The 12,824-nt window shown below is 48.6% G+C and overlaps 2 protein-coding genes across 3 annotated transcripts in view; one reads left to right on the plus strand and one right to left on the minus strand.

Annotated features, from left to right (window-relative positions):
• Window positions 1-12,824, minus strand: part of LOC131259472 (peripheral plasma membrane protein CASK) — a 221,447-nt gene that overhangs the window by 134,396 nt on the left and 74,227 nt on the right. The window lies entirely within an intron of this gene.
• On the plus strand, window positions 1,986-7,261 carry LOC131259475 (alkaline phosphatase). Its single transcript, XM_058260977.1, has 8 exons — window positions 1,986-2,079; window positions 2,185-2,516; window positions 2,589-2,781; window positions 4,054-4,226; window positions 5,514-5,678; window positions 6,157-6,325; window positions 6,524-6,693; window positions 6,849-7,261. Exons 1-8 carry the CDS (start codon window positions 1,986-1,988, stop codon window positions 7,197-7,199), a joined length of 1,647 nt encoding a protein of 548 aa, XP_058116960.1. The 3' UTR covers window positions 7,200-7,261.

Genomic DNA, 12,824 nt, shown 5'->3' on the forward strand with positions numbered 1-12,824 from the left:
AAAAGCGACACCGGGATGAATGGCTTATTATTTTGCATCAAATATTTGTAGGGTTTATAACGCACTTCGCCGGCACGTAGCGAGCGGCATCATCAGCCAGACGGTGTGTGCAGCGTGTGCAAGAACCCATTCTCTGGCGTCTTCTAGCACCAGACGTCGGTGTTGGCGCTCTAGCGGTGTGCTGCAGATATTTACCACGTCACGGCAGATGCGAATGTGCTGATATAGCACTTCAGAACAACGGAAGTAAACCCACATCAAACATCCACGGAACGACACATATACACATTCTAGTGGGTGACGATTCGGACCTCCACACTCCAGATGCACTTCGTTAACGGGCTCCCGCGCAAGTAAGGAGAGCAACGGTGTGGAACCACTTTTCTCATTCGCTGAAATCCTGGGCGGCTTCAAGTAACGCGAAGCACGGTAAACATCGCTCACTGCAAACCCCTTGTGCCTAATACCCTTAAAGGCGCGGCCACGTGCCAAAGCCATGGAACAGGGGGCGCCAGCTTCTCCGCGAAACTATTCAATATTTTTCCTTACCGGCAATTGCTCCGCTCGTCCCGACGCTGGAGTGTCGCTCCAGTGCGTGCTTTGAAGGTATTACACGTCTACTGCTTCAGCTCCGTGCCAGCTTCACACTTTAAGGGCGTTCTGCTGCACACTCGTTAACAAGCATCAAATTCTCAACCGTGGGGTGTAAAGTCCTGCAGAAACAACTGGCTGCGTTCGTAAGGGGTTTTTTACTCGCGCAACGCAACACTATCGGCAAGTCCCGCTCGTCGGTCCCCATGGAAATGAAATGAAAAGTATTCGCCAGAGGAAAACCATTTTATCCTTCACCACTAGCGGCGAGCGAAAAGTGAATATAGGAAAAGAGAAGAAAAAAATCAGTACGCCGGCATCAAATGGTTCCACGCCACTCAGCACGCCGTGCCGGGTTTAACCGCACCTTGCAGGGCGCTGTTTTGAAAAATCATTTTCGAAATTACTACCATCCCCGTCCCGTCCCAAGTAGCCATTCGACAAGTATTTTAAACCCTCGGTCCACAATGCATCCATACATATACCGAACAAGCAATCTGCGGTTGAGTCGTGCTAAACGTTTTGTTCAACTTCAAATGATTTCCATTTCTCGGAGCCGATGGGATTCCCTCCGGCAGCTTTATTTTTGACAACGATCACACGGTTTTAGATGTAAATTAATTTTAATCGGGTTTGATCAAATAATTATCGAACATATTGTTGTTTCAAACAAGCGATAAATCAAGTAATTTCACAGGAAAACACAAGCAGGACCGTAACGATCTATGTAACATAAATAAAGTGGGGTCGAGAAATGTAATGAGTTAATATTGTTTTTTTAAATTAATGAATGGGGTTTTGTATTCACTGCGCAAGATAATCAATTAAGACAATCATGTTATAAAGCATACTTATATCATATCAGTGCCTTCCAACATTTTTTCCCCTTTCAAAAAGGGCAGTTATAGATCCAAAGGCATAAACGATAACGAAAGAAAAAAGACGCCAGCTTCAGTTATCGGCGCCTCAGTGGAACGTCTTGCATGATTGTGACTCAACAGGAGCACGCCGTTGAAAGCTGTACGAGGATGAAGGCGAAAAGCAAAGGGCAGGGGAATATGTGGTACAAATAGAGTACGATTCGCATTATCAAACCCGAAGGTGAATCCGGCGCGTCTTGTCTTATCGATAGTAGGAATGAGAGGGAGGAGGCGGGGTGAGCTGGACTCGCTGTGCGTTCCGCGCGTTCCTATCGCTCATATAAAAGGCTCCACCCGTCCCGTCAGCTGATGCAGTTCAGGTGTTCGATTGCACGAGCGGGTACCCCGGGTGTCTCGAAACGATAGTGTGCTCGCGTTCTCGCGGCTTCTGACGTTCCGGCGATTCATAAGTAGGACGGCGGCGTTGCGTGTCAAGTTCGAGAAACGAGCGGTGACCCCCTTAAGTGGCTCAAGATGTTGTTCGTGCTGTGCACCTATCTGCTGCTGACCGGTGTCCTCGTTTTGCCGTCCCCCCTGCAGCCCACCGTGCACCATCCTGCTGAGGAAGGTCAGTCAATGTTTGCTTAATCGGCGTGGGTTTGAAGTTTGCTTGAAGCATAAAGAGGTGTGTGGTTGGTGTTGCTATTGGCGTATTCTTTCTCCTTTGGCACAGAGTATGATCCGATGCACCCGCAGAGGTTCCTCTTCGAAGAGCCGGCCACAGGAGGACAGCGGTCGAAGCGCGCCTCCGCCTCCATGCCCAAGCTGCGCTTCGAGCCTCCGTCGGACGCCGAGCATCACGCGCAGTACTGGAACAACCTGGCACAGGAGACGCTCGAGCGGCAGCTGCACAAAAATCGGCTCAACCGCAAGGTGGCCAAGAACGTGATTATGTTCCTCGGCGACGGGCTCTCGATACCGACGCTGGCCGCCACCCGCGTCTACCTGGGTGACGAAAGTACGGAGCTTTCGTTCGAGCGGTTCCCCTACGTCGGCTTATCGAAGGTGGGTGGGGTAAAGGGTGGTGGTGGTTCGGCTGCATCGAATATTCATATTCATCGGCTTTGCTTTCCGCAGACGTACTGCGCCAACGTGCAGGTGGCCGACTCGGCCTGCACCGCCACGGCATACCTGGCCGGAGTGAAGGCCAACTACGGCACGATCGGACTGTCGGCCGCGGCCGCCCTCGGTGACTGCCAGGCGCAGAACGACACCGCCAACCACGTGCACTCCATCGCCAAGTGGGCCCAGGATTCCGGTCTCTCCACCGGTACGTACTAGCCGGGATGGCAACTCATCATCGTCATCGTTGCACAAATCGGCCACGCTCCACACGACCGGTCTCTGCACATTCGCTTATCTTGACCACCGCAGACCTGCTGCGGGCAGTTGTATCCCATCCGTGGACCGGTCACCGTCATCATCAACATTTCGCCTCTCCCGGCTGTGTGAGGCGATGATGCATCGAAAACAATTGATAGCACAATCCCTCCTTTCGTCCCGGCACACAGCGCGCTGTCATTCGTCAATCATTCGTCACATTGTGTCAACTTATGTGCTGCGTTGTAAAGTTTTCTTTGTTTTCTTCCTTTTCCGGCCACATACAAAGCTGATGACCGTGGGAGAACGAAAAATATGCCAACCGTGGGCGACCACGTTGCCATGGGGCGATTGGGCGGGCGGGGGGGGGGGGGGATCGGTTTTGTGGGCTGCATTGTGTCAGTGTTTGTGACATCCATCTTTCATCCCCGCTTCGCATAACTTTTGCAAACGCCACGATCTTTCGCCCCTCCCTCCCGGAGGGAAGGATTGTTTGCATGCTGACCAGCCAGAGTTTTACGGCGGCGATGCTGCAAAACTAGCGTTCGTAGTAGAATGGAGTGGAAATATGTCAACAAAAGCGACACACAGACCCCCTTTGGAAGCGTTAAATTAGTGAAAAAGTCAGAGAAAACATAACAGATACAAACAAGGACAAACGGGCCACCAGTATCCATCGCCTCTATCGCCCCACTAGTGATATAGAAAAGAGACCCGAGGTTGAATCGATCGAATGTTGCCCACCACGAGGCCAAGCGCACGGAAGACGAACTTGTTTGCTTCGGGATCAGTTTTACTTCGGCAAAGCAGTTCGTAAATATGTTATGCAAATTTATTGACACACGGTCCACCCTGTTACCGTACCGTTGCAAACGGGCCCACACAAGCCGAGTGGTTATAACAAGCCGGCCACTTCCAACCGGGCGGTGACTTTCTGTAGTAACGAAATATACTCCCCGTCCCCCGGCGACTGGCGACGGGCAAACATCGTTCGGAAGCTTGGGCAGCGTGTCGTACGCCCATGCACCGATAGCTAGGGGGAACCGGGAAGAAACACTCCGCAAACCCACTAAAAGGACCGACCAAGTTTTCCCCGGAAGTGGAAGGATAACTACAAACACTAGCTCATTTCAAACGAGACCGCCAAGAGACTAATCGGCAGGACCAAACGTTCATCATTTTTGTTTTCTTCCTCTTTCTTGTCTTCTATCCACACATCTAGGGTTCGTCACGACCACCGAGGTTACGAATGCGTCGCCGGCCGGCGTGTATGCTCATGTGGCCAATCGCAACTGGGAGCACAACGGTGCGATCGAGAAGGACGGCTTCGATACGACCGTATGTCAAGACATTGCCACACAGCTCGTGCACGGGGAGGTGGGCAGGCATATGCGGGTAAGTCAGCTTCAGCACCTGTTAAAGGGAGGGGGGAGAGAAGAAGTGTCGAAAAAACCCTTACTAGTCACTCAACTCAAATGGTAGTCCCGGGTTCAACGTAAAGCTTCCTGAGCTGATGAGCAACCGCCGAGGCGAGCGTATAATTTTCTGCATTCTACATTCGGTACGTGGTTGCACTACTGCGTGCCGGGGTAGATTGTAAGAAGTGGCCATTGAGTTGGAAATCCGCAAATCCAGCTTCACCAGGCAAGCGACTATTACGTCAACTCCATATCTAGGAACCACCGTATCTTACTGAAGACCAACCTAGCACTTCCGAACGGCTTGACCCTCTCCCAGCGTTCCACGACTTTATCAAGCAAAATGGCCCGCAACCAACCCGTCTTTCTCGGGAGCTAGTCCAATCATCTAAATTTCAGTCTTAACCTCGAGCGCTCGAGGAACCGACGCTGGACGGTTTGATAACTGCCACCGGTGACACAAGATATTGAAGCGCAGGAGCGGGTGTGGTCCGTCCATGTGTAACGCGCTTGGCGACGCGGTGAAGATTTTGCCCCAGGGCGCACCGGGTAATCGAATTCAGCTCAAATCCCTAAAGCAAATGTACGTGCACTTGTCCGTGCCACTCCGTTTTGCCGTCCAGTGTTTGCCAATTGAGTGAGTTTTCCTCCACCCCCAAGCCGAGTCGGGGAGCTGGCGGGAAGGGAGTTGTCCAAGTTGACTTTCAGTGGAGTCACACGAAAGCTTAGGCGAAAATCTACGATTGTCTGCCGACCCCTTAGCACTGCACACTGCTAATACACCTAATCCGCAAACAAGCTCAGCGTTCCTTCGGGGCTTGCGGCACGGGAGTGCAGGCCACACCACGGCTGACATAAACTGTGAGCGTAATTATGTCCCGTGTGAAAATGATCATCGCACTATGGAGTACTTCTGACCGAGGTTACTAAGGGTGCCAAATGAAAAAGGGATAAACTTTTATAAGTAGAAATGCAGCTAGTTATACGTTTTCTTTAAGTTGATTTGCGGGTTTCCCTCGTACCACCTATTCTAAAGAAGAAGAAACAAGGTTTTTTTTTGTTAAAGTTGTAACGAATTTAGAAGATGAGTGCAACTGAAATGCTAAAATTTGAAACTAAACAATCGATGGGCAAATTTACATGGCATCCCATACATAAACCGAGCCCAATTTAAGAAAGTGGAAACCGCAACAGATGAGAAGTCCAAATGGTTCTTGTACAAAAGTTAATAAAAAATTATCCCTACCATTCCATTCCGTTGCAGGTGATCATGGGCGGAGGTAGACGGGAGTTCCTGACCACCCACGAAACCGACATCGATGGCAATCCCGGGCGCCGGACGGACGGGAAGAATTTAATTAAACACTGGCAGCATCATCATGCACATCACCAATCTGCATACGTGCAGAATCGTGTCCAATTACTCGAGGTAATTAGGGGGGGGGTGAGATTGAGAGAAAGCGAAAAAAAACACACACACACACTCACACAAAAATGCCAACCAAGAAATCTCCCACTGGGTTGGCTGGGAGGTATTGGGCCCGCCGGAAATCGTATTGCAGCATATCGCTGAGATGAAAAACTACGATGGGATGAGACGAGACAAACAGGGTCAACCATTTACTTGTCCCGTCGAACAATAGTTGAGTGAACTGACTACTGAATATGGTGGTCGCGGGGGAGGGGGGGAGGGGGGAGGTCTTCATTTTCATCCGGGATATAACCATCGGTTTTGGAAATCAAAGCCAAAGCAGTCAATCCGAATGTGGGTTTTGCGATATGCCGGGCAGCATTCAATCTGATGATGGGGTGGGGGCCTGCCTGTGCTCGGACAAATATCGAACGCTGTCTATAAGGGCCTAACATTGCAAACGTGTTTCGGCTTTCATTTCTTTGCCGCGCGCCAGACCGACACGGAGCGGACGACGGACTACTTGCTCGGCCTGTTCAGCACCAAGCATATGCCGTACCATCTCGATGCGGACGAGCAGCAGATACCCACGCTCGCCGAGATGGTATCGAAGGCCATGGACGTCCTCGAGCGCAACGGCGACGGATATTTTCTGTTTGTGGAAGGTACGTGATCCTGCAAAACATCGGGCGGCACGGGACGGCTCATTTCGGATCCCGCTGCGTCTGGCGTCGAAGCCCTAGCGTCTTACCGTGGCACGCCAGAGCCGAGTCCCTCAGATTGCTGACCGTTGTGCGTCCGGTGGTCGTAATGTAGTTTTTTTTCCCCTCTCTCTCTCCCTCTCTTCGTTTTTGCTCCACAAGGTGGTCGGATTGATCACGGGCATCATTACACCCAGCCGATAAGGGCCTTCGACGAGACGGTTGAGTTTGCCAATGCTATCGAGATGGCACGCAGCCGCACGAGCCAGGATAATACGCTGATTGTCGTTACCTCGGATCATTCGCACACGATGACGATGAGCGGGTACTCGGTAAGTAGTTGACCAGGGGGCCGCGTGTGGACTGCCAGGAGCCAGGTCAACCGGCTGAGCTCTCATTGGCTTCCAGCGACATGCGTTTCGTAGTAGTGGATAGTAATTGTCTTATCCGGCTTGTTTCTCTCCCCACCCCGGTCCACCCTCGACAGAGCCGCAAAAATGACATTCTTGGAGTCAACAATGGGCAAAAGGCGGACGATGAGCTACCGTACGCTACCATCAGCTACGCCAACGGACCCGGCTACGATCGGAACGTGCGCGGCCACGAAAGCCGCCTCGACCTGAACGGCGTCGATATGCGGGACAAGTCGTTCGCCTTCCCGAGCACGGTACCGCTCGGGCTGGAGACGCACGGTGGTGACGATGTGGCCGTGTTCGCCAGCGGTCCGTGGGCGCATCTGTTCACCGGGACCTTCGAGCAGCACTTCATCCCGCATGCGATGGCATTCGCGGCCTGCATCGGTCCCGGCCGGACCGCCTGCGAGAAAGGGGAACCTTAATGGAGCTGGAAAGTCCGGGATGGATTACTCCGGCCAAGGGTTTTGGAATCTCAGCTAAGCTACGAGCTAATAATAGACAGGAGCATTTGAAGTTTTGATCAGTTCTGCACTGGGTGCGATTGATATACCGCGTAGTATTTGCCTTTTGAACTGCAAACAACGAAGCTGCCAAGCCAGTAAACATTGGCATCGAAGGAATACAAATGAAAGATTAAATGGAAATGAGTAAACCAGTTACAATATGTGCTTCATTGTAATGTTAAGATGAAAGAAACCCTTTGCTACTTCCTTCCTTCCAATATGTTTTAACCTCTACCTAACCTAACTCCAATTTTCCCTTCCCAGAACTATGGAACCATTAATCAACACAGCAAATCATCCGTGACACACGCAGCAACGTTGCTTTTCAATAAATCAATAACTAATTATATTTCTTTCATCCAAGAAAAAGCCGTCTGAGAAAACGGGTTCAGCTAGGAGGTTTCGGAACAGCGAGCTCATTTTCCCTGGGAAAGGCGCTAATTAATTTTAGTGCACATGAAACAAATGGGAAAACAATAGTCGCCCATCGGGGCAGGTCCACGGGTTGGTCCCCCATGAAAAATTGTCCAACCGGCGTAATCCAGAACAAACTATACTTTCGAATTTTTAGTTATACCCCCGTATGCTGCGCAGGGTTTGGGGTGAGAACGGCAGCAATTTTCCAACTATAACATGAATAACCCAAGCTCCCAATAAATCACGCCGGAGTCTAAGGACTAAGGAACAAAAGCCGCCCAACGGCGCTCCAGGGAACGCGCACAACTGTAGCACGAATACATAAAGCATCTTAAGGCTTACACACGGTGGGCAAATGAAGCAAGTAGCGGCACACGCGCGACCACGCCGTTGCCCTTCGGGGTGTAATAGCTGTAAAGCAGCGCTTTTGCCCGGTTTTGTTTCAGCGTGGTCCTGGTGAGCCTTTGAAGGATTTTTGTTTTTTATTAATTTCACCCGGCAAACCAACACACCATCGGAGAGGGCCGGCGCTGCTGCGGACGTTTTATTTTCCTCTCGCTTTTTACAATAATAATTTTGAATTATTTTTCGCTCATTCGCCATCCGTCACGCGATCGGCGCTTACTCGCTGGACTGCACCAACTTTTGCGCACGGGTTTTGTTTGAATGAACACACACACACACACAACGTCCAGCGCCCCTTTGAAGCCGAAGGCTACAGTTAATTGCTACGGCCACGGGGAGTGGAGCATAAAGCGTTCGGTAGAGTTTTTCTCGAGCGGAAACGCTATCCGAAACCCGTTTGCGAAAATTCAACAAATCCCACACTTCTTCAACGCGCGCGTCAGGAACAACCTCACTCAAGCGTATGCCTCCGCTCGGCACGGATTGAGCTCGACAGCAGCTCAAACAATTCAGGGAGAAAAAGGAAGAGAACAGTAAAAAAACAACGCGATCAGCATAAAAATAAGGCAAATTCGAAGGGAAAAACTATTTCCATATTTTCCCACTTTTAATACCGCGTGCGAGGCCAACCATCGTTCATTCGCGTCCCGGTGGAGTTATAACATTATGGCTCTCCGGTGGAAGTTCCACCGAGCCATTACTTGCTGCCAAAGCCGGGTTTGACCGAAGCTATTCGATGGACCATGCCAAGCAGAAGGCTCAACGTTCTCAGACTGCAAGAAATATTACAGTGCGAAGCCGGACGAGGCGTGTGCTCAACAACACTGTTAATTTTTTGCTCGACGCGTCATCAACGAACAGCGAACCTGGGGGAGAGGAAAGGAGGCTCATTTTGAGTTCATCTGACCGTAATAGGAAATTATACGTACCGTCCTGGCCTTTTCCACTCCAACTCGTCCAGGAGCCTCACCGTGGTCTCCGTTGGCCACTCCATAACCTCTCTGTTCCCGCCAGGTTAATCGAACTCGGAGGACAGTAGCCGCTACTACTGCGGTCGGCTCACTTAATATGCAACACGGTGCGCTGCCAGAGTGGCAAATAATCTACCACTGAATCAGGGGCCGGTAAATCCAAAGATGGAATACCGCGAACAAGACACAAATAAACCCACCAGTAACGGAATGCCAATGCCATCGCCGAGGTCTACCGCGTGCGCGCGCGCTTGCCTATCGGTTGCATTAGTCCGCGATCCGAATGCGGGGAATGCGGAAATAAAAATAAATCCTTTCCACCACCAGTGTCGTGGGTTTATATTTGGTAGTCCCAGGGGATACTGACTGGTGGTCCGGTCCTGCTGTTGGTAACGCCTATACATTGGACATAAGCTTCGAGGGACGGTACATGTAAAATCGAGAAAGCTGGTTCACATCTAGTAGAAGGAACGTCGGTATGGAAACCATACTGCATCATGAATGGTGAAAACACTTGGATGTTAAACCGCTGGATTAAGGAGATTTTTTTTAAATTTGTACCACACATTTTCAACATGCATAGTATTAATTTATTTTTCATAGTATTAATACTATATGAGATTAAATAATCCTGGACAGCGTGGAATATGGGCAATATCACATTATCTGCCGCATGCATTTTGTGCAACGTTTTCCGAGCCCCTTCCCAAAAAGAAAAACCCTTAGAATTACATCCTAGTGCAATGAATGGCGAACAATCTACTAGAAAATTGAATGAGTTTTCCATTGCTGCGGGTTATGCGATGCGGTGGACGAGTTGACATGATATGCTTGAAAATGTGCTCTCGTCCACTGCCATCCGCCCACCTCCTCGCGACACCACCAAGATGGTTCTCCCGTACATTGTTCATCAAGCTTCTGCCGCTGCTACTTTCATTAAAAGGCAAACAAAGCCAAACAATGGGGAAGCGGAAAATACCACTAATATTCACTACCGCAAAACCTTCCACAACCCCCTCCCCTAAACACCCCTTTTGAACGGCATTTCTGTAGTGATTGCAGCGCGGTAACGCAACCCGGGTGCATTCTCATCCCATCCGTTGTAGCTGAAATATTAGACCGCTGGCCGTGATGCCGGTCCACTCGCCAATGCAACCATTGTCAGGCAATGGAACGTGGTTTCGGAACTGATGACTAACGGTTGCTCGTTACGCTTTTTTTTATATATATTTCTTCTAGCGATTAACCAGGTAACCCGCGCGAGTTGGTCAACGTGTAGGGGAAAGAATAGCAAAATAGGCGAAGGGCTAGACGGGTCGTCCTTAAGCTCATGCCATTACAAGCTCTTATCACTATCTCCTTCTATTTCTTTTTATCTTTGCGCTCATTTACTCCCTTTTAAGTCGCGCGATTCAATAGCGACCAGCCAGACTCAAAGGTCGCTGTCCAACAATGTCTGTGTGTTTTTTTTAAATTGCATAGAATAACAATGGAACCCCTACTCGGACAATGAATTCTTAGTTTTCTAGCACAGATTCTCCATTTTAGAAGCCCCTCGCTGTTTTTTTTTTATAAATTGTTATTAAACCGCAATATTAATTATGCCGACCGATTGTGCACGGGTTGGAAAAATCCCGGTTGGACACCGGGAGAAACTTAAAAAGGACAGAATTGGGCGAACATTTTTCAAAACGAATTCTCACACCCACCGCCCATCACCATTGTCCTAATTACAGTCATCCTTTGGTTGGTGTCTTTCTTTTGGTTTCTAGGATTTCATTAACGCTCCCGGAGGGTTGTCCCCTTGTTTGACGCAAATCAGGAGAAGCATACAACAGAGACAAGATGGGGTAGAGATACTATTCATTTTGTTTTTTCATTCCTGCCGGTTTCGTTGCTTGCATTTATCGGAATTATCGTTAATGACGAGCCAATTACGTTTTCGCATTTCTCCTCCGGAGCTCCTCACAAATCATGCACCTAGCGTGCCCCGGTCTATACAAAATAGAAAATAAAAACCAACATTAGGTCCAACCGTTAGCGTCACCGTGTTTTACGCATCAATTCGCGGGTTTCCATTCGCTAAGTAAACACGGACCGAAAACATGGTCGGAGGTCCCGTAGTTCAAGTGCACGAAACGAAACAACTCAGCGCCTCGGTATGGCATGGTTAGCAGCACGGCAAATACAGCGAAAAGGATGGGGCGTTTCTATGGCAAATTTCATCATCATGTTTTTCCTTCCCAATGATTGTTGCCCTTTTTGTTTTTTGCTAACCAAACACAGAAGCGTAACCGCCGTGACAAATGGATACCATCTATCAGTGTATGAAAAATTGCATTACCAAAGCACGCCCAAAGCGTCTGGATCGCGCACCAAAGACCCGGGAGGCCAGCCGGTATGCCTGCCCACAGAATGGGCCGCATTTTCCGGGGCCATTTTTAACCTTTCTCTAACGTCCCATCGTAACTACTTACAATTTGATGCTCTTGCATTAAACGCCGAAACGGTTCGATGAACGACGACAAGTGCCGCAAGTGGAAGGGGCCGTTTTCATAACACTTACCTAGATGCGGTGTGGGTTGGGATAAAAAGAGATGAGAAAAGGAGAAGTTTTCATAAATCACTTGACACGATCGTTTGACAGAGGCATAAGCAATCGAATTGATTGAACACAGCGAAAGAATGAAAATTTTAAAACAAATTAAAATGAACAAAACCAATGTCCCTCCTAAATATCAACATTTAACAGAAATACGAAAGAAGAATACGACCTGAAAAACGTTGCCAATTTACTAAAGTGTAATTTGTTCAAACCACCTGAAACTTTTTCCAAAACTCATAACATACGCTTGTTTAGTCATAAATAGATGGTATGCATGTTCACGCAATAAAATCCACCGCCTTCAGCAGCAACGCAAGAAAACTTTCAATGTATCGTTTTTATCTCTTGTAAGACATGTTTAGTCGTCATCATATAGGCCGTACGGAAAGCACTTGGCACGTTTGGTTGGTTCGCATACTAAATCTCAAAATTGTTCGGTTCACAGGATCGCACGAAATCCTATAAATCAGCGATATTCACGCGTAGTGAATGTTGGGAAACTTTTTTTTTATATATTTAGAAATCATAAACAATATATCATCGTGTGTTTGCAAGAATGTCACCATAGGAGAACCAGCTAGAATGAGTTTGTTTCGATTGTGGAAAGAAATAAAAATAACCCATGTATGAAACGCTTGATTGATTTTTGATTCTAATGTGCATTGGAAAACTATCCTTTACTCTACTTAATATAGCCTACGAAATCGAATTCGCCTCACGGTCTCACATCACTCCCATTGAAGTTTTCTGTTCATCATCATTTCTCTCGGCCTTCCAATCAAATTGTCCCGCTCGCGGGGGAAAGTGGCAAGCTTAACTTTAACAAACCGAGAGGCAAAGAACATGAAAGAGATTTATGATGTAAATTTTTCAAACTTTCTTTGCGTCACTTTCTTTCCCATTTTCAACTTTTCCTACAGAGAGGGGCTTTTCTGTGAGTTTCATTCAACTTTTATACATTTTCTTTCCGATCGTTTCTTTTTTCTTCCCCCTTTGCTAAACATATCTCCCGCGCGAGCATCTCAAGTCTGTAAAAGCGGACTGTTAAGGACTCGTGAAAGTTTCCTTTCGAACTCTAACAAGCCACACCATTGTAGCTTGCTCGGTAGCGTTGCGCATCGTGGCAAAGTACGGCCGGTGAAAAAT

This window comes from Anopheles coustani, chromosome 3 (assembly GCF_943734705.1).
Source record: "Anopheles coustani chromosome 3, idAnoCousDA_361_x.2, whole genome shotgun sequence".
Lineage (NCBI taxonomy): Eukaryota > Metazoa > Arthropoda > Insecta > Diptera > Culicidae > Anopheles > Anopheles coustani.

Coding starts and splice junctions, on each gene's coding strand:
- LOC131259475 (XM_058260977.1), top strand. CDS start 1,986: ATGTTGTTCGTGCTGTGCACCTATCTGCTGCTGACCGGTGTCCTCGTT. Junction 2,080..2,184: donor GCACCATCCTGCTGAGGAAG/GTCAGTCAATGT, acceptor CCTTTGGCACAG/AGTATGATCCGATGCACCCG. Junction 2,517..2,588: donor CCTACGTCGGCTTATCGAAG/GTGGGTGGGGTA, acceptor TGCTTTCCGCAG/ACGTACTGCGCCAACGTGCA.